This window comes from Manis pentadactyla, chromosome 2 (genome assembly GCF_030020395.1).
Source record: "Manis pentadactyla isolate mManPen7 chromosome 2, mManPen7.hap1, whole genome shotgun sequence".
In the NCBI taxonomy this organism is placed as follows: Eukaryota; Metazoa; Chordata; class Mammalia; order Pholidota; family Manidae; genus Manis; species Manis pentadactyla.
Window position 1 is genome coordinate 157,350,307 of NC_080020.1, and position 22,868 is coordinate 157,373,174.

The window sequence follows — 22,868 nt, forward strand, 5'->3', positions numbered from 1 at the left end:
AGACAAGTAGTGATTCTACAACATTTTGCTATGCTGATGGACAGTGACTGTAAAGGGTTTGGGGGGGGACCTGGTATAGGGGAGAGCCTAGTAAACATAATATTGTTCATGTAATTGTAGATTAATTATAACAAAAAAAAAGAAAGAAAAGGGGGATTACTCCCTGATAGGATAAAACTAAATGTAAATCAACGATTAAAGCATGCTCTAAATATCCTTAATTTTGATCATTTAAAGGGTGTCAGATGATCAGCTATGGAAATACATGTTTCTGATAATATTCCTTTGTCTTAAAAAAAACAAAAGCAGTTCCTGTGTGGTGATCTCCAATAAGTTCTTCACAATGGTATAAAGGGCACATCAAAGTGTGGGCAAAGGGTTTGTTTGTGTTTATACAGAGGATCAAAGCCTAATTTGGCTACCCAGAAAACGAATGAAGATACGATATGAAGAAGAACCTCCAACATCAACATTCTCTGGAACAGTCATTCCAGAAGATGAACATCAAAAAACTGCAACAAAGATCCTGGCACTGTTGCAGTTGTAGCTGCATTCATCCCACCGGTTCCTGGACTTGCCATTGGAATGAAGAAGGAGGTATCTAAGCTGGCCTGTGCATACAGTAAAACAACAAATTTGACTGAATCTATACTGTCGGAACTCAACCAAGAATTAGGAGAAGTGCAAGTTGCGGCGCTCCAAAATCTTGCGACTATAGACTATCTACTGTTAAAAGAACATATGGGATGTGAACAGTTCCCAGGAATGTGTTGTTTTAATTTGTCTGATTTTTCTCAAACTATTCAAATTCAGTTAGACAATATCCATCATATCATTGATAAGTTTTCACAAATGCCTAGGGTGCCTAAGTGGTTTTTTTGGTTTCACTGGAGATAGCTGGTAATTGTAGGTCTGCTTTGGTTATGTAGCTGTATTCCTATTATGTTAATGTGTGTACGCAATTTAATTAGTAGTTTAAAACCTATACATGTTTATGTTACTCTACAAGAAGATATGTCAAAGAAATAATCAATCTTCCCATGTTTTCTTCTGTCTGCAACTTCTATAGCTTTTCTTCTTCCTTCCTAATTACAACCCTTAAGTAGAATTCGTGCCTCATATCGAAATTACCGAGTATCATAATTCTTCCACGTGGTAAAGATACCTCAAGACAAATGCTGGGCATAGAAGCCACAGGGCATAAATCTGCAAAGAAGTAAAAAGCTAACCTTTTCAAACAATATTGCTTCTCTCTCACTTACCAACTTTACATTTCCCTGTATGGCCCCGGAAGATGACTGGTTAGCCAGAGACGGGTAAGATTCCTCAAGGTAGGAACAACCTAAGACAGGCACAGTCGCAGGGGGGCCATCAGGTGAGAAATTGGGGATCAACAGAGGTGAGGCTTAGAACCTCACCCCCCCTGTTTTCAGAGAAATCTTATGCATCCGTGGATGTTTTGTTGCCCTTGTCTAGCTTGGATTAATACTTAGTCTATAGGCACACACCTGATCATCTACATTTGCCCTCTTACAGCACTAAACTATATTTTTTACCTGTATCTTGCATCTACCTACCGCTTCAGCATTTTATTAAAAATAATAATAATAATAATAATAAGGGAGAAATGTGGGATTCACATATAAATCAAGTATAAAAATCAAACGAATATTCATATTTGACCTGATTGTTTATAGTTCATAATGCGTGATCAAAACCGAAAGTTTCTGTGATGACTGCCCTTGCACTGTTCACCATGTAAGAACTTATTCACTATGTAAGAATTTGTTCACCATGTAAGAACTTGTTCGTTATGCTTCAGAAGATTGGAGACTGTTGAGAATTAGGCTTGGGGTTGATTAATGATTGCGCATTGAGTACCCTATACAGAATTTTATTGTTGTTAACAACCATTTGATCAATAAATATGAGAGATGCCCTCTCAAAAAAAAAAAAAAACACAATGAGAGATCACGTCACACCAGTTACGGTGGTCACCATCCAAAAGACAAACAACAATAAATGTTAGCGAGGACATGGAGAAAGGGGAACCCTTCTACACTGCTGGTGGGAATGTAAATTAGTTCAACCATTGTGGAAAGCAGTATGGAAGTTCCTCAAAAAACTAAAAATAGAAATACCATTGGACCCAGGAATTCCACTTCTAGGAATTTACCCTAAGAATGCAGGCACTCAATTTGAAAAAGACATTTGCACTCTTATGTTTATCGCAGCACTATTTACAAAAGCCAAGAAATGGAAGCAACCTATGTGTCCATCAGTAGATGAATGGATAAAGATGTGGTACATATACACAATGGAATACTATTCAGCCGTAAGAAGAAAACAAATCCTACCATTTGCAACAACATGGATGGAGCTAGAGGGTATTATGCTCAGTGAAATAAGCCAGGCAGCAAAAGACAAGTATCAAATGATTTCACTCATCTGTGGAGTATAAGAACAAAGAAAAAAACTGAAGGAACAAAACAGCAGCAGACTCATAGAACCCAAGAATGGACCAACAGTTTCCAAAGGGAAAGGGACTGGGGAGGATGGGTGGGAAGGGAGGAATAAGGGGGAAAAAGGGGCATTACAATTAGCAGACATAATGTCGGAGGGGGGTGGCACGGGGGAGGGCTGTACAACACAGAGAAGACAAGTAGTGATTCTATAGCATCTTACTAAGCTGATGGACAGTGACTGCAATGGGGTATGTGGTGGGGACTTGATGATGGGGGGAGTCTAATAACCGTAATGTTGCTCATGTAATTGTGGATTAATGATACCAAAATTTAATAAAAACATTAAAAAAATGGCAATGGCTATTTTCCTATGCTATAAAAACTTGCATATTTATCAATCAATCCATTCATTTGAAAATTGATTTATATATAAAAACTAAATATAGATAGCAATAAAGTAATTTTTAAAACTGAACATTTAAAAATAAAACTGAATAGTTTTTAAAACTGATGAGATTTTTCTTGAGACGCATTCAAATAAAATACAGCCCAACTCACAAACAGTAATATCAAAAAACAAAAATGACACAAATCAAAGCAACAGATTCATTTCTGGTGGCTATCTTACCTAAAACTTAGACCAAAATATGGCATGTGCACACACACAGTCTAAGTCCCACAGTGAGAAATAATAACCCCCAGATTGGAAGACATAGAGTTAGGTAAAGACAGCAGAAACTACCTGATATGGATGCCTCTTTTTGGTATAAATGGATCTGCTTATTTTCATTATTTTAATATTTTATAGGTTAGCCAACCCTGATATACAGATCTCTGACCTTGATCTATTGTAACTTGGATATAAATAATAAACTTGTCTGTCTTCCCCTGAAACAGTCAGTTCCATGAGAGAACTGTCTTGCCTAATGCACATCTGAGCAGCATGCCTGGCCCACAGCAAGGGCCCAGTATCTATCTAATAATAATATGAGCACCCCAAAAGTTAACCCTGGATGTAGTCATTCATAGAATGTAAGAACTCAAAGAAAACATCATCTGGTCCACTGTTTTCATTAACACATCAGTAAATTAAGGACATCCAAAAAAATGCCATAAATCATTTAAATCCATTGTTAATGTCACTGGCAGAAATTTTGTACTCCCTACTCTCCACCTCATTATTTAAATAAAACAAAAAAGAGGACAAATCTGAACAAAGCAAAATGAAAACTATTTGACTTTGAGGACCATTTCATCCTGAGCTTTGATGTGAAGAAAAAAGACAGCAAGCATGTAACTAAGCACTCATATAAATAAATGTCAAAGCAACTAGACCTCAGAACTGATTTCCTTATTCCTTCCTGCAGGGCTATCATGCAATAAATAAGTCAGAGAGCCATGCCCTTTCTTTATGAAAGAACAGATGCTGGGTGCTCAGTCTTCTCCAAAACATGGAAACAGGAGTGGACACTAGTTCTCTGGTGGAGAATGGAGCACAATGATCCACATTCATCCGCAAGTTCCACAGCACAGTAACACAAAAAATACAAAAAGCTGAAGTGGACTTATTCATACTGTAGAAATCCTCAGTTTCTATAGGGCTCAATTTTTATAAGGGAAAAATCTAGAATGAGGTAGCTTCCATGCAGTTGTCTAGAAGAAAATTGACCCTATTTTCCCAGTAAGATTCTTCTCAAGGAAATTGCACAGTATAATTCTTTCACATGCTACAACAGACACAAATTCTCAAAAATAGTATCTCATTAAAGTGGGAAAGGGCATTCGTTTAACAGTGACTGAGCATCCATCTATGCCAGGCACTACTGTAAGTACTAGAGATAATAGTAGTGAACAAAAACAAAATCCCTGCCTACAGAGAACTTATATTCTAATGGGAGGAAGACAGACAGAAACAAGTAAAATATGTAGCATATTATATTTAATCAGTGCTAAGAGAAAAATAAAACAGATAAAGGGGATAAAAATTAAGGGGACTGGGGGTTACACATAATTTTACATAGAATGGACAGGGCAAGCCACACCGAAGTGACATCTGAAACAGACCGAAGCTTGTCTTGGCTGGGGTAAGACATTTTCTCCAGAGAAGACAGCAAATGCAAAGACCCTGAGGCAGGAACTTGCTTAGCGTGTGCAGGGAACAGAACGGAAACCTGTGTGGTGGGTAACAACGAGAGCAGGGCAGGGATGAGTGAGAGGCAGGAGAGGGCTGGGTCACGTGGTGCCTTGGAGGCCTTTGGCTTTCACTCTAAGCAGGAGCCTTAGGAGTGAGCTGAGCTGACTTTATTAGAGGGACTACTTTGGCTGATGGGAGAAGAAGGGATGAAACATAGGCAAGGACATGAAATCCAAGTAAAAAAATAAGAACTTTAAATGACCAATGAGAACTGCAAAAAAACCACTTCCACTTACACAAAATTAAGATAAAATTTCTAAGTTGACAAAGGTTCATCACACCACAAATAATCAAGCAATGAGGTGAAATGGTCAATTTCAAATAATGTTAGTGAGAGTATCAATTGGACAACACTTTCTTGGACATTATTTGACCTAGTAACCCCTCTTTTAAGGTTCAATTCTTGGGAAATGACTAGAGATATAAAGATTTGTGTGCAAAAGAATGTCTGCAAATTACTCATAGTAAAAAAAAATGGCTCAACAATGTTCAATTATTAGCTATTGGTTAATTATGATAAAACCACATGGTAGCCTATTATAAGGATAATATATTGAGGGGTTTTTCTGAAGAATTTTTAATGATAAGGGAACTTTTCATTGACACCATGTTTATCTAAGAGATATACCAAAAATGGACAGAATGATGATCTCTGAGTATATTTTCTTCTTCATAAATCCTCCATTTTCCAAATGTTCCTCAGTAAGCATGTATACTTTCATAATGAAGAAAAATGACTTCCTAAATGTACTTGCTGGCATTAAGACTAAAATGTACTTAACTGTTGCATCACTATGTTGTACAACACCTGAAACCAATATAATGTTTTATCAACTATTCTTCAATAAAAGTTTTTTAATAAAAAAATTAAAATGATGCCTCACATAAACACACATACACACCCCTAAAATGTACAAACAGGTACAAATAAGTCACCTGGACAAAGGTAATTGTTCTAGAGTGGTTTCTTCAGAGTGACCCAGGCAAGGTTGGCCTGCCTGTGATCTCCAAAGCCAAAAGGAAATCCCCAATACTGAAGACACTACTCTGCTGATGGCATGAATAACCTGTTGAGGGCCCATACAAAGCTTCTAAGGAGGGGATGATGGGTACAGCTTTGTATCATTAACAGAGTAGGTACTTAAACTAAAACACTTTAAATCCCCCTTAAATCAAACTTCCCTCCTGCCAGACCAAGCAATGTATGTGTGAAAAAAACAAGAGTCTGGGCTCCAGAAAAACACTAAGCCACATATCTGAAAACACAGTCCAGGCCTAGTTTTGAGCAAACCTCCACTCTGTGGTGACTTTATGATTCACTTTCTTCATTAATAAAGTCAAGACTATTACTACTAGTCCTAGCATAACTTGCAGTCATTTCACGAAGATGAAATGAGAAATAACAGTCAAACATGCATTACATTGTTAAAAAACTCAATAATTATAGTAGTAGTAAAAGTTATTAAATATTCAGTGATATTTAACCTACAATATATAAATTACAACAGCCTTAGTATCATGCCATTCTGTTGAGGAAGATACATGCCTTTTAGTAAATTGATCTGTTACTCTGAATATTGTACTACAAGTTATGCAAACATTATATTGATGACAATAGAATAACTAAGAAAGAAAAACAATCATATATACTTACATTTCGGGTCCATGCTAAGCGGTCTGTGTTATAACCCATCATGTTCATGAGGCAAATCACAAATAGATTCCACTCTGAGTGGTAACTGGGTCCTCCCGGAGCACTGTGGACACTGTACCACTTGACAAGCATCTGAACGGCTATTTCTTTTGGCAGGATAAACTTAATTGCTTGCAAACATGTTTGGACTATTAAAAGCAAATATTAATTTAGTATGTTTCCCATGCATGCATTTCTTTTCCCCTTTTGATAAGTTTTTTTGCCTACTATTGTATAAGACCAATTACTCTGAAAAGAGACCTGTCATTAAAGAGCCAATGGGATGCAGACATTACCTCGGCAATCAGTTGAAACTTAAACCAACTACTGAATTCAACAGGCCACAAGAGGTCTTGGCAGCTTGTCGATCATTTATTTTGGAACAAAAATGAAGTAGCCAAATGATCCAGTTAACCTGAGACAGAAATGATTTACATCTTCTGCCCCAGCAATTATTAAGAGCTCCCCATTTCACTCTCAAAAACATCCTAGTTTGGAAAATGAGTTAAAGGTCATTCCATCCATCAAAAACACAACTGTTACATGAATAAATATATATGAAATACTGTTTAAATACTTAAGTATACAATATTCATTACATGTAACCTCAACTAGCAATGCTCAATTAACCAGCATTAAAAGACATTCTTAACATTCCTGTTAACCAAAGCTTTTTAACTTTTAATTATTTCTGACAGCATTCAGTTTCTAAATTATTTCACCATGCTATCTTAAACTGCAATGTTCTGTGGTCTCATCTCCTTTTTAGAGGATTCTTTACTTCACTCCCCACTGTCAGTGTCACCATACCCACCCTCAGCAGCATACCTTTGCCTCATCAATTTTCTGTGTGTGCACATGCACACACAGCAAAGGCTGAAATCAAGTGGAATAGTTAGAAAATCAAATAATCAAGTTTGTCAAGGTTGACTCCAAAATAGGTGTAAACGAGATACTGCCTGAGGAGCTGAGGAATGCTTTGTAAGTACAGAAACATGTGCATGAACTATGCAACTTCTATTTGACTGTGAGCGAGTAAGATTTTTATTTTTTTTTCTATTTATGTAATCCATTATTTGTTTTTATATACTTTGTTTAGGCTTATACTTCCAGGTTCATGACCTGCAGTCACTGGCTAAATATAGGTTATCTCTAAACCAACTCATGATATCAATTACCACACCAATGAAAGATATTTCTTCCTAAAATGAAAGTCATTCTAGCCTACTTACCAAATTCCAGAAATCAAACAACCTGCCAATGCTTTACTTTGGCAGTTAGATTTTTAAGCTAACAGATATCATGATATTTTAATACCAGACAGTATTCTCTTCTTAGCTTACATCTGTTAGCAAATCCTTTCATTCTAAAGTTTTCTTTACTATTCTACATTCAGAAATATCCTCCATCTGGTATGTTCCAAATTGCATTTCAACAATTCAACCAGACTCCAATTTTATTAAAATACTTCTGATTGCATTTTAACTATAGTATTAAGTTTTATTAAATTAAGGCAATTATGCTAATTTCTCAATTTACCTAACAACTGAGAGATTTGTTTTAGGATTAAAAACCATCACATATACCAAAAGCTATTGTAGTTGCTTAGGTTTCCTGTTTCTCAGATTTCTTGCAAGAGGCAATCGCACTGCCACTCCGCTGGCATTCTTCAAGACAAGAAACCTCAGAGAAGCAGCACTACCATATCCTTCAAATGTGCCCCAGCCTTAGCGCACACCGAGAAGACTTTGCAAAATGCTCCCCAGCTCTTCAGAGCTTCTCTGACAAGTAAACAAACCAATCACATGGATTCAAAAACAGAAAACCTTTAAAAACCCCAATTATTAATGTAAATGAGCAATTACTCCAAATCAAAACAAAATCAAACTGAGCATACACAAAAGTGAGGTGTGATCCTCAATCATACCTAATTCAGAAGTGGCAATTTCAGGAATAGTGATCCTAACCATGGAGCCATTACTCAGTTCCTGGTGAAAAGAATGAAAACAAACGAGCAAGTAAGAGAATTTGTGCATTCTAAGTTTCTGAATGTCTCAAAAACAGCTGATGCTTTACAAGACTGCCTATCAAAGCAAAAGGCTTTGAAAAACTAACATTTTTCAAAAACTGTACACTTCTAAGTCTCAGAAACTATAAATGTGCTTATTTGAAAAACACTTCCAAAAATTATTGTTTTAATGTGTCTAATTTTTATAGACACTGAGAGACACCATCACCAAAAAGACTAACTTTTAATGAAAAGATAAAAATTATGTCAATGTAAAATTCAACTGACTGAACAAGATTTGTTTTTAAAATCTTGCTTTTAAGTTTTTAATATGTAAACTTTAGAGAAGTTAAGAATCACTTTGAAGTAAAACTATGCAAAAAAATATATGCAAGAGATTTTTTAAATCATGGGAAATGTTTGTTTTCATTTTTCAGACAAAATTTTGTATTTCTGACAAATTTGAAAGGGCAGTCATGTTTCTTAGAAAGCTCCCTAATCTTTTAAAAATAAATACACTTACCAGAGTCACTCTGTTACGGACAGGGTCTCTTATAGAATGGATGTAAGTTCCAAGTTGTTGGAAAGTACACTCTTCATTATAAAGAGAATCATGAATTTTTGAAGAATCCCTTAGTTCTGGAACTGGGGACAATAGAACAACCTATAAAAAATCATTAATACATATGAAGCATTTTTTGAGAAATTAAGGGTACAGAAACAATTTTTTTTTTTTGCATATGTCTAACAATTGCACATAATGATTTAAAATCCTTCTGCTCTAGGTACAACAATGTACCTTGTAGTACACCAAGGTCCTCACCAAAAGCAGCTAGAAAAAGTAAATAAAATAGCAAAGCATGTGTCCAATGGCACTGGAGAGTTGTGGCGAAAACCTAGACTTGAGGGACCAAGACCCAGGAGAGAAGGAAGGGAACCACAGGGAGGCAGGTGCTCTCCCCGCCCTGGGCATCTGCAGTGTTTGCTGGGGTTGGGCTGGGGGATGGCGTGGGGCTGGGAAAGCCCGAGAGTGTGCAAGGAAGGGCATGGCTGAGAGGAAGAACTGGCAGCACCACTTTTGGCAACCTCACGGGGCTAGTGACAGAAACCGCAATGTGAAGCAGCTAAGGCAGATGTGACTTGAGAATCTAAGACTCTGGAGAGAAAGGACAGCAATGAGAAAACAAAGAAATGAGAAGGGTACTTTGTGGCATTTCCCCTATAGGAAAATGTTTGTCCTGAAAATACAAGAACATTTATTTGCTCAATTGTAGAAACAGGAAAATTTTAAATGATTTTAGTTACTAATTAATACAGATGCTTCCAATTTTAGATCCAATCATGCCCACCAACTTTCTGTATACCTGTAATTCAATTTATAGGACATCTCTAAGTGAGTATCTTTCAACACTGACAGCCAACCAAGCATAAGACACATTTATTATATTCTACCATGTGCTCTAACAGCTGCCAAAAAAAACTGAGCTCCACTGGTCCTGGATCTATGTCCTTGTTGCACAATCTACCAGAGAAGTGGGACAGCCATCAGGCAGTGTGCTAGATTATGGTCTCCTTGTGCTATCAGGGCTCCCATAAAGACATAACTATTCCTAGGTTAAAAGAATTCTAATAATGTTGGCAACCATATTACATTATAAAATAAATTTTCCAAATCAGAAAAAATCTGATACTTCTCCAGCTCCCCTTTCCAAAGTTCTGCAAATGTCTTGGCTTAAAAAGGAAAGAGCTCAACACTCACTGTATTTAAAAAATAAAACAGGGCCATGACATTATCCAAAATTACTGCCAGCACCAACCTTCACTTTGAAGTTCCCCTAAACACTTGCACTCAAATGTCTCTGAAATACAGACCTCTTTTCTTCAGGCTTCCTAACTTGGGAAGCATGGGTATTCTCCCAGGTTGCTCAGAGAACTCTCCAACACCTCTCACCAGCACAGCACAAAACCAATCAGCTGACAAACCGTCATTTCCACCCCTCCTTTCCTATATACTGCTGTAGCTCAGATCCTCTGTGCACCTCTTAAATTAACACAGACAACAACACTTGGCATACATATACTGGTCTCTCTCTCTCTCTTCAATCCCAAGATAAATCTACCTAACACATGGATCCTGACACAACTCAGGCCTCAAAAACCCATAGTGCTCTGGTGATTGCATTCAGAATAAAAACCACTTTTTCATTCTTTCTTCCTTTAAGAACATGTTGCTAAGAATATAAATTCCAGCTGTACCCTTTATTAGCTATGTATATTGAGACAAGTAACCTCCTTGTACTTCCATGAACCCATTTGTAAAACTGGGATCATTATATTCCCAACAAAGCTGTTCTAACAGGGATTAAGTAAGTCAATACACATAAAACACTTAGAAACAAGTGCCTCCCACACAGAAAACACTCAGAAACAGGTTATTATTATATCACCCCCTGATCTGCCTCACCCAACAGACTAGTTGTAATCTTATAAGCATTCATTCATTCCAGACTTGCTTAATCTTAACCTGTACGCTGGGAGATGAAGATATGAACACACATAAAAATATGCTGCACTCTCCTGCCTCCACGCTCGTGCCCATGTGGCTGCTCCGTGCCCCAAATGCCCCTTTCCATCTACAGATATCCGACATATCCTCAAGGTCCAAACCAAGTCAGACATGCCTCTCAGAGATGCCTCTCAGACATGCCTCTGGCTCTGCCACATCAGCCCATAAGGAGGCAGCCTCCTATCAGTGAATCTCCTAATGCACTTTTGTTCTTCATTCGTAAGTCTTAGCCCCCTTTATATTATAATTTCTTATGTAGACAGTACATCTGTTCACTGTTCCACCCAAGTAAACTGTGAGATCCCTAGATGGAAAAGAAGGCATCACTTCTGAGTCTGTAGTACCTTCAAAAGTACATTACACACTGGCAAAACTGGACAGCTACATGTAAGAGAATGAAACTGTATCACTGTCTAACCCCACACACAAAAGTAAACTCCAAATGGATCAAAGACCTGAATGTAAGTCATGAAACCATAAAACTCTTAGAAAAAAACATAGGCAAAAATCTCATGGACATAAACATGAGTGACTTCTTCATGAACATATCTCCCCGGGCAAGGGAAACTAAAGCAAAAATGAACAAGTGGGACTATATCAAGCTGAAAAGCTTCTGTACAGCAAAGGACACCATCAATGAACAAAAAGGTATCCTACATTATGGGAGAATATATTCATAAATGACAGATCTGATAAAGGGTTGACATCCAAAATATATAAAGAGCTCACACACCTCAACAAACAAAAAGCAAATAAACCAATTAAAAAATGGGCAGAGGCGCTGAATAGACAGTTCTCTAAAGAAGAAATTCAGATGGCCAACAGACACATGAAAAGATGCTCCACATCGCTAATCATCAGAGATATGCAAATTAAAACCACAATGAAATATCACCTCACTCCAGTAAGGATCGCCATCATCAAAAAGACAAACAACAACAAATGTTGGCGAGGCTGTGGAGAAAGGGGAACCCTTCTACACTGCTGGTGGAATGTAAATTAGTTCAACCATTGTGGAAAGCAGTATGGAGGTTCCTCAAAAAACTCAAAATAGAAATACCATTTGACCCAGGAATTCCACTTCTAGGAATTTACCCTAAGAATGCAGCACTCCAGTTTGAAAAAGACAGATGCACCCCTATGTTTATCACTGCACTGTTTACAATAGCCAAGATATGGAAGCAACCTAAATGTCCATCAGTAGATGAATGGATAAAGAAGATGTGGTACATATACACAATGGAATATTATTCAGCCATAAGAAGAAAACAGATCCTACCATTCGCAACAACATGGATGGAGCTAGAGGGTATTATGCTCAGTGAAATAAGCCAGGCGGAGAAAGACAAGTACCAAATGATTTCACTCATATGTGGAGTATAAGAACAAAGGAAAACTGAAGGAACAAAACAGCAGCAGACTCACAGTACCCAAGAATGGACTAACAGTTACCAAAGGGAAAGGGACTGGGGGAGGATGGGTGGGAAGGGAGGGACAAGGGCAGGGAAAAAGAAAGGGGGCCTTATGATTAGCATGTATAGTGTGGGGGGGCCACAGGGAGGGCTGTGCAACACAGAGAAGACAAGTAGTGATTTTACAGCATCTTACTACGCTGATGGACGGTGACTGTGAAGGGGTCTGTGGGGGGGACTTGGTGAAGGGGGGAGCCTAGTAAACATAATGTTCTTCATGTAATTGTAGATTAATGATACCAAAATAAAAAATAAATAAATAAGTAAGTAAGTAAGTACATTACACAAGGAGATCAGTGTATGTTTAATGACACGTGTGGTGGAAAACATTCATATTCTAAAAGCATTAGCTAAACTTCCAATTCTGCCATTTTTAAAACAGAAAAATAGTTAACCATAGAAACAATATTTGACCAAACTTCTTGAAACCGCTGTTCATCTTTGGCCTCACTTCTTCATTACTCACCTCATCTAGGGATCCTAGTAGTTTGCTAAGGGGCTTAGGAGTACTAACACTGTCAAGTGGAGTGCTGGGCCGAGGCATCGTGTTGGACATTGTCAGGGAGGGAGCTGGCAATCCAGGAATAAAAACTTTTCCCACCTTTAAGCAATAAAAAGACATGGAAAAAAAATATTGGCTTTAATGTATCATATCCTTAAATAAAATGCTATGGCATATAAGCATGTATTTCTTTTGATATTTCAAATTTCATCCTTACCAAACACAACTGAAAAATAAAAAGAGAATAAAAATTTTAGTAATGTACCAAATTCTACCATTCAACTATAAACATCTCTAGGTACAATTTCTCTTGATTTGATTCTTCATTACTTAGGACATCTGTGGGAAAGTGGGAGAATATTAATATAGCCAAGACATACAAAATTCCATATACTATGCATTTTCCCACTTCATTGGTGGTAAAGACAGCAAGGACACTAAGCTTTCAGAGACCTTAAGCAGCAATCTTGGTAACTAAAACTCCACGTAGAGAGAAAGGACACCAATTAATTCTCAGAGGCTAAAAAAAAATGAGGCTGAGTGATGCTTGAAAAATTGAATCCAACCTGATTCAAACTGTGCTGTCTGCTCAGGATCAGTCTTCCACCATAAACTCTCAAAATACTTCTTCCTCAAAAAAACTTTACATAAAGCAAATTCTTCATTGACCTTAAAATTAAAAGGATGAGTTGAAAAGCTATACTAACTACCCTTATTTGAGCTATTCACAGGGTCTTCAAGAAAAACATGTCATAAGTTAAACTCCAGACAGGCTGAAAACTCTTGAAAAGACTTAAAAGGAAATGGAACAAGTGAAATTTTAACTATACACAGATTCCTATCAAATACTACCCACAGCTAATTAAATTATGAAAGTTGTCAAAATAAAATCCTTAGGATTAAAAGACAAAATAAGAATGAGAATTAATATATGTAGTTTCTAAAAAGCTGAGGCCTCAAGTTAATGAGAATATGGAATAAACACATTAAGTGATTACTACAACAAAAAAATTGCACAAAATTTGCACAGAAGACTCTGGCAGGTGAGAAAAAGAAGACTTCCTGTGTAGCAACTGGAACCTGGAATAACTATGACGAATTCCTTTGCTTTCTGTTTTTAACTGTTTACATAAACAGGCCTTGGACTCGAGGGTCCTGCAGTCCTGAAATGCCCGCAGGTACAGACCAAAAGAGGCCACAAGAAAACCCTGCTCTTTCTAGCCAAAGTGTCAGGAAAAGGGACCAAACAGGACAGAAACATATTCACCATACCTGCTCCACTCCAAGCAAACACTACAAAAAAAGCCATGGCCCTCAGTCCCTTCCTCATCAGGAGCCCACCAGCTGATTCCTGTCTATCATTCCACCTGTGAGGACTAGGTGGCGCTCCTCACCCGCATGGAGACTGGGGGACAGACCTACCTTCAATCTCTGCCCTGCAGTAACTAGGTGGCATCGCCTCTCAGGCACTGCAGCTGCAAAGACTTGTGGACAGAGCCCTGTTTAAACTGCCAAGAGGCGCCCCCTCTCCAGCTCCCCATGATGCACAGCAGCTGTGACAGAGGAGGAGCACAGGCTTTCATCCTCGCTCTGTAATAATAAAACAATACAACTCTCCCCTCCTCCACAGGAACTGAGGGTGGAGCACTGTATTGCATCCCTACCCAGCAGTAACAAGGCACTCACTAACTTCTCTCTGTCCAATTAGGGAGTGAGAGAGAGAGAAAAAAAAGGATTTTCTAAATATGTGTATGCACTCCTGAGTGAACCATGTGTGAAACTGAACAATAAAGACACAGCAAAAAATCTGAGAACTAAACACTGGTCTGTAATACCATTTAGTTCTCGGACTGGCCTTGGGTAGCACAGAAGTCAAGGTATACCCAACCTCATTACAGGAGTAGACAAAACACAGGCCCAAGAAATACTGCTCTCCCTGGCCAAGAATCAGGAAATAGAGCCTAACAAGATAAAAAACTTTCAGACAGTAACCAACCTACTCCACACATGGTGGAAAAACCATGCCCCACCTCTCAGCCTTGTCAGCAAAGGCCAAGTGAGGCACCTAGACTTCCATGCTCACCTGCCTGCAGCAAGGCACCAGTCTGGAAAAGTGAAAAAAGAAAGAAAAGACTAGTAGTACTATGGATGGCAAGAATGTACTAAAGAAGCATTCAGAGCTCTCATAACTGCTGGAGGCCAGTGATAGAGATGTTATAAGCTGGTATAACCCACACTTTGGAAAACTATTTGGCACCACATGGCCAAGTTGAATATGCACATGCTCTGAAGGCTTGGAGACATTTATAAGAACTTTCTTAATGCATTAGTAGAGGAAACTGCAGAAACAACACAAACAACCCTAGTGACTGGAAAAGTAGCAGAAGTTTTGGCAGGATTATATAATGGAATACTATATAAAGTGAGTAAACAAGAGCTACACAGGCAATCTAAAATACTATAACATTGAGCAGAATAACCAAGTCAAAGAAGAGCATATGATATGGTTTCTTATATATAAAAACTCAAAAACAAGAAAAACTACACAATTTACTCCTTAGTGGTACATACACAAATGCAAAAATCTAGTAATAAAAACAAGGAATGATTTATTGTAAAAGTTAGGGTAGTGTCTCTATGTGGGGAGGTAGGGCAATGAGTAAACACCCAGGAGATTATAAAGATACTGGCGACATTCTATTTCTTAACCTGAGTAGTGGTTATATAAATGCTCACTTCATTATTCTTCAAATTGTATACATGTGTTTAAATTTCATAATTTATACATTCCATATATAAATTTTACAACTGTTAAAAAAACAAAAAAATACAGCCAACATACATTTAATATAATGAAAGTACAAAACCTGAGGTTTTTTTACACAAAGTCACCCATGTATCAATTTTAAAACTACATTTTATAAAACTTCATTTTAACTTTTTTTTTAATAATCTACCTATATTCATTAAAGGTTCCCCATCTGTGCCAGGTTCTTACTGCCAATCCATCTAATGGCAGTGAGGCCTCCATATTAGGACCAACCTAAACTGCAGACTTCATTTTCAACTTTTAGAAAAATCTTCTGCCAAATCCTGCAGGCAGGAGGCAACAAATATTAAATATCAAACTAAAGTAACATTAAAAAATAGTAATTAAGAAGGTAGTCCTACAAAAGGACAAAATGCTGCTTACTACTTACCCGAACCACTCCTGTGTACAGCACCAGGTTTCCACTGCCTTCCAGGACCAGCATGGTGTCTATCTTCTAAAAAAAAGACAAAAATTTTATTTTCAAATCTGTGCAAATCATGAAACACAATGACTTTCATCTTCTCAAAAAATGTGCCTATATTTACCTCCACTGGTGCTGCATCCTTTGCTGGTATGTTGGTAATGGAGCCAAAGATGAGCTGGGTTTTATCATTACTCTCTTGAAACTTTACACAGCTAAATATTAAGATAAATGAAAGAAACACACTATTGATACATGCAGCAACTTCTACTGATCTTAAGGGTATTATGCTAATGGAAAAAGCCAATCTCAAAAAGCAACATACTATATGATTCCAATTATGTAACATTTTCAAATGACAAAATTATAGAGATGGAGAACAGATAGATCAGTGGTTGCCAGGGGTTAAGGATGGCAGCAGGTGGGTATATGACTACAAAATAATAGCATAAAGGAGATCTTTGAGGTAATAAAGAAGTTCTGTATAAAGATTGTGGTTATTTGCACAAATCTACACATGTGAGAAAACTTGAAATCATACATGCAAACGCAAATGAGTACATGTAAAACCTGATGAAATATGAATTTGTACTGATGTCAATTTCTTTATTTTGATAAAGTACCACATAGGTAAGATGTTACCTCTGGGAGAAAAAGAATGCAGGGTACACAGACCCCTCTACTATTTTGCAACTTCCTACGATTTATAACTATTGCAAAATAAAAAGGTAAATAAATGTGCAAAAGATTTGAACATATATATTTCACCTAAGAAGATAAATGAGTGACTAATAAGCACATAAGATGCTCAACATCCTAAGTCATTAGATAAAATTAAAACCACACTCATCAGAATGGCTACAAAGAGACTGACAATACCCACTGCTGTCAAAGATAAAGAAAGTGGAATCCTTAAGAATTACTGGTGGGGGTATGATATAGTGCAGCCTATCTGTGAAACAGCCTGGCAATTTCCTAAAAAATTAAACATGAATTTACCATTTGACCCAACAATTCCAACCCTAGCCACCTTTCCAAGAAAAAGACATCATGTATGTCTATGCAAAGGCTTTTCCTCCAGTATTTGTAGCGCCATTAATTCACAATGGTCAAAAAGTGGAAACAGACCAAATGTCCATCAACTGATGAATGGATAAACAAAATGTGGTGCATCTTCAATGGACTACTACATAGCAAGAGGAATAAAAGTATTCATACATGTGATAACATGATGGGTCCTAAAAGACATGCTAACTGAAAGAACCTAGACATTAAAAAAACTACATGTGCATGATTCTAAAAATGTCCAGAAAGGCAAAAAAACCTATGCAGTGGTTACCTGAGGGTGGAATGGGAACAGAAGTGAACTGCAAATCAAGCACATGGGATCTTTTTAAGATTTTAAAACTGGACTGTGGTGATGGTTGCATAACTTTGTAAAGTTACTAAAAATCATTTAAGTGTACAATTAAAATGTCAATTTTATGACACTTAAATTATTTCAATAAAGCTACTTAAGCCAAAAGAAAAAGCAGACCTAAGTTTGTTTACAAAGATTCAACAGGAATATATGCCCTTACCGTAACTGCAGCTGGGACTCTACTAAAAAGCACAGGAACTTTTGCCCACACAAGTCAGATGTAATAAACACTTTGGAGGCCTGTGAGTTTTTTTCTCTGCAATAGATACATTAATAAAGTTAACTGTCAGCATTGGTTCAAAAATCTACCATGGTAACTATTACACCAAGTCTTTGAAAATACTCTACAAGAAATCTAAAAACTACTTGGACCAAACAGAAACTTTGAAGACACAAAAACACTTCAGATTTGAACTTCATGATCTCTAAGATTCCTTTCAGCCCTCTGATTCTGAGTCCTTTCCATAGCTTTTAGGGAGAAAAAAATTACAAAGAATTTAATCATTATCAGTGGACTTTTTTTTTTTGGTATCATTGATGTACAATTACTTGAACATTACGGTTACTAGACTCCCCCTATTATCTAGTTCCCCACACATACCCCATTACAGTCACTGTCCATCAGTATAGTAAGATGCTATAGAATCATTACTTGTCTTCTCTGTATATACTGCCTTTTCCGTGTCCCCCACCACCAGCTACATTACGTGTGCTAATCATAATGCCCTTTTTCCCCCTGATCCCATCCTCCCCAGTCCCTTTCCCTTTGGTAACTGTTAGTCCATTCTTGGGTTCTGTGAATCTGCTGCTGTTTTGTTCCTTCAATTTTCCTTTGTTCTTATACTCCACATATGAGTGAAATCATTTGGTACTTGTCTTTCTCCACCTGGCTTATTTCACTGAGCATAATACCCTCTAGCTCCATCCATGTTGTTGCAAATGGTAGGATCTGTTTTCTTCTTATGGCTGAATAATATTCCATTGTGTATATGTACCACATCTTCTTTATCCATTCATCTACTGATGGACATTTAGGTTGCTTCCATTTCTTGGCTATTGTAAATAGTACAGCGATAAACATAGAGGTGCATCTGTCTTTTTCAAACTGGAGTGCTGCATTCTTAGGGTAAATTCCTAGAAGTGGAATTCCTGGGTCAAATGGTATTTCTATTTTGAGTTTTTTGAGGAACCTCCATACTGCTTTCCACAATGGTTGAACTAATTTACATTCCACCAGCAGTGTAGAAGGGTTCCCCTTTCTCCACATCCTCGCTAACATTTGTTTGTCTCTTAGATGGTGGCCATCCCAACTGGTGTTAGGTGATATCTCATTGTGGTTTTAATTTGCATTTCTCTGATGATTAGCGATGTGGAGCATCTTTTCATGTGCCTGTTGACCATCTGAATTTCTTCTTTGGAGAATTGTCTGTTCAGATCCTCTGCCCATTTTTTAATTGGCTTATTTGCTTTTTGTTTGTTGAGGTGTGTGAGCTCTTTATATAATTTGGATGTCTACCCCTTATCAGATATGTCATTTATGAATATATTCTCCCATACTGTAGGATGTCTTTTTGTTCTACTGATGGTGTCCTTTGCTGTACAGAAGCTTTTTAGTTTGATATCGTCCCACTTGTTCATTTTCACTTTTGTTTCCCTTACCCGGGGAGCTATGTTCATGAAGAAGTTGCTCATGTTTATGTCCAAGAGATTTTTGCCTGTATTTTTTTCTAAGAGTTTTATGGTTTCATGACTTACATTCAGTTCTTTGATCCACTTTGAATTTACTTTTGTGTATGGGGTTAGACAATGATCCAGTTTCATTCTCTTACATGTAGCTATCCAGTTTTGCCAACACCAGCTGTTGAAGAGGCTGTCTTTTCTCCATTGTATATCCATGGCTCCTTTATCATATATTAATTGAGCATATATGCTTGGGTTTATATCTGGCTCTCTGTTCTGTTCCACTGGTCTATGGGTCTGTTCTTGTGCCAGTACCAAACTGTCTTGATTACTGTGGTGGCTTTGTAGTAGAGCTTGAAGTCAGGGAGCATAAATCCCCCTGCTTTATTCTTCCTTCTCAGGATTGCTTTGGCTATTCAGGGTCTTTTGCCGTTCCATATGAATTTTAGAACTATTTGTTCTAGTTCATTGAAGAATGCTATAGGTATTTTGATAGGGATTGTATTGAATCTGTAAATTGCTTTAGACAGGATGGCCATTTTGACAATATTAATTCTTCCTAGCCAAGAGCATGGGATGAATTTCCATTTATTAGTGTCCTCTTTAATTTCTCTTAAGAGTGTCAGAGTTTTCAGGGTATAGGTCTTTCACTTCCTTGGTTAGGTTTATTCCTAGGTATTTTATTCTTTTAGATGAAACTGTTTTCCTGATTTCTCTTTCTGCTAGTTCATTATTAGTGTACAGGAATGCAACAGATTTCTGTGTATTAATTTTGTATCCCGCAACTTTGCTGAATTCAGATATTAGATCTAGTAGTTTTGGAGTTGATTCCTTAGCGTTTTTTTTGTACAATATTATGTCATCGGCAAACAGGGACAGTTTGACTTCTTCCTTGCCAATCTGGATGCCTTTTATTTTTTTGTGTTGTCTGATTGCCGTAGCTAGGACCTCCAGAACTATGTTGAATAAAAGTGGGAAGAGTGGGCATCCTTGTCTTTTTCCCATATCAGTGGACTTTTTAATTCCATATTATGAAAGTACTGCTGAAGTAATGCAAACGAATTCCTATCCCTTAAAAGGTCTAAGGGGTCAGACTTTTTATAACATGACCTCTCCCATCTATCTGCTCTTTTATTAGGTTCTATTTCATCCCTTTTTTAAACTATACCTCTAATTGCCAAAGACTTAAGAGTGGTGCATTAGACCATAATTCTGTAAAATAAAAATCTGCAAAATACTCAACCCACAATAAGGCATTTAAAGATAAGTGGTTATTTAAATGCAGGAAATTTTTATTTTATATATGAAGAACAAAAACAGAAAAGATAATTCAACACTATTCGCATCCTTACTTTCCTCCAACTACCTACCCATTATACCCCTAAGAATATGCATTTGCCTTCTGTTTCACAAAGAAAATGAGGCTGTAAGGCTTGAGCCCATCCTCCTGTCCTACATACCTAACAACCACCACCTTCGTCCTCCCAAGGCTAATCTCTCCACTTGTGCTCCTTCCTGGTTCCTTGTTCCATTATCATTTCCTCTCCCCTGTTTTTTCAATACCTTCCCTGCTTTGGGTACAGTCCTTATAGCCTACTCTCTCATATTAAGAAAAGTCTTGAAAATGACAATGGACTGAGCATTAGATGATATAAAGGACTTGCTGTTAACTGGCTGGGGGTGTAAAATGGTACTGTGGTTAGGTAAGAAAATGTTCCTACTTCTTAGAGGTACACACTGAGGTATTTAATCATGAAGACTAAATATCTTCAATACAGTGCAGCAAAAACAAAACTCTCCCTTGACCCTGAGACCCACTAGTTTTGCATCCTCATCCCCACTTCAAAGGCAAACTCCCTCACACAGTCTGTTTGCCTATGTTCACGCCCTCATTTACTTCTTCCACCCCTCCCTGCTCCACAGCCCTCAGCCTGCATGCTCTGGCCAAGGCCACAGGTGAAGCCACTGCCTCCAGGTAACTCCTCTCTGGGCTGGGCTCCTAGCACCATGCAGCACCAGCACCCGGCAGCACTGGCACCTTGTACTAGAAAGGCTCCCTGTGCTTCAGCACATTTCCTGCTGCTTCTCCCACTCGACCTCTTTTGCTTTGTCACTGTAGCAGCTTTCTCCTCTCTCTCTCTTTTGAGCCCCAAAATCTTAAGTTTCCAAGACCTCACACCCAAACCCTCTTCTGGTTTTTAACTATTTAGAAGTCACAGACCCCCTCTGAGAATCCAATGACTGTGAAAACCCTCTCCTTAGGACAAGCCTACACATACACAAACACACAATTACTGCACACAATTCCCAAGGGTCACCAGACTTCTGCAACTGCAAGCTCGCCCACAGGCCTTCCAGGAACCCATCCTCTACCCACTCTTTAAACCCCAATCCACCTCTCTTGCCTCACTCACCATGTATAAGCTAACAACTCCTACATTTATTGCTCTGCTCTTTCCCCAAGTTTATGACCCACATATAAAGCACCTTCTTATAGCTCTTATCACAGAAAACTACCCCAAAGGGTAAGCCCTCTCTCAGCCCTTTGCCTTCCTCCTGGCACAGGCAAAGTGAGAACACTGTGACCCCCTGAGCATGCGACCCCTGACCCGTCTAAACTCATCCTGATTCTCCTGCCTGCTGTGCCCTTCTCTACTCTCCCACTCAACAAACACCTAGTCACCTTCCCAACACCTCACCAGCAGAAGAGGCAATGCCTCCTGGTGTCACCATCCTACAACTGTCTTTTTTAGGACAGGGACAGTGACCTGTTTACCATTAACTCAAGCCACTAGCACACACTGTAACTGGCTGACTGATGAATGAATTACTAAAAAGAACATAAAAGGAGAGAGGAAACACACACAGAGGTCTGAGTTCTCTTTCCCAAAAAGAAGAGCTGACATTCAACTAACACAAAGATAAAACTGAAGAAAAATGTTATAAAATCCCAAGTTTCCCCATCTACAGAAATAGTTGTTTCTCCTAAAACATCAAACACCTCAAATCTGAGATTATTTTTTATATTTATATTATATATAAATATACATATGTATTTGTTAATGAAGTTACATTTTACATATGTGACTATTATGACTAAACCAAGGAAGAAATAGTAAATGACAAGAGTATTTTTATAATCACCTTAATATTATTAATATCCTCTACTGAAACTGAGGTGACCCTAATATGTATCTCTGTATTTTTATAAGTATTCATAACTGATTATATCAAAAGGAAGCTTTAAGCAAAATACCAAGTGTTTTCTAAGGCTTTCAGCAACATTTTTCTTTAAATATAAAAATAAATACTCCAAACCTTGTATTAGTAATCGTTTCTGTCCATAAATGGTCAATACAAAGTTCTGGAACAATTGGCTCTGTTTCTGGTGCAAGAAAGGAGCCATTAGAATTACTATTTGGAGAATGGGAAATACTGTGTCTCTTTGGAGATTGATTATGGCTTGAAAGGTTGAACCTCTGCACCCCTGAAAATGAGTGCACTCCTAAGGCAGGAGAATGGGCACGACTGTAAAATAAACAGAAGGAAGAAGGCATCACTATTCATGATTCGGGTGGATAAAGTATTCTTCCCTAAACACTTCCCACAATTCTATGCATACAGAAATCATGGCA

At 37.8% G+C, this 22,868-nt stretch overlaps 1 protein-coding gene across 7 annotated transcripts in view; it reads right to left on the reverse strand.

Moving 5' to 3' along the window:
* Nucleotides 1–22,868, reverse strand: part of ANAPC1 (anaphase promoting complex subunit 1) — a 119,161-nt gene that overhangs the window by 86,347 nt on the left and 9,946 nt on the right. For 6 of the 7 annotated variants that reach the window (XM_057496998.1, XM_057496997.1, XM_057496995.1 and 3 more), the window contains 8 exons: nucleotides 22,552–22,761; nucleotides 17,714–17,809; nucleotides 16,258–16,348; nucleotides 16,101–16,166; nucleotides 12,865–12,999; nucleotides 8,884–9,024; nucleotides 8,280–8,340; nucleotides 6,314–6,501 (listed from right to left, as the gene is read on the reverse strand). In XM_057496998.1, the coding sequence (XP_057352981.1) occupies nucleotides 6,314–6,501; nucleotides 8,280–8,340; nucleotides 8,884–9,024; nucleotides 12,865–12,999; nucleotides 16,101–16,166; nucleotides 16,258–16,348; nucleotides 17,714–17,809; nucleotides 22,552–22,761 (988 nt within the window). Of the gene's footprint in view, nucleotides 1–5,595; nucleotides 5,727–6,313; nucleotides 6,502–8,279; nucleotides 8,341–8,883; nucleotides 9,025–12,864; nucleotides 13,000–16,100; nucleotides 16,167–16,257; nucleotides 16,349–17,713; nucleotides 17,810–22,551; nucleotides 22,762–22,868 lie in introns of all 7 variants that reach the window. The other variant, XM_057496999.1, reaches the window with a different exon arrangement.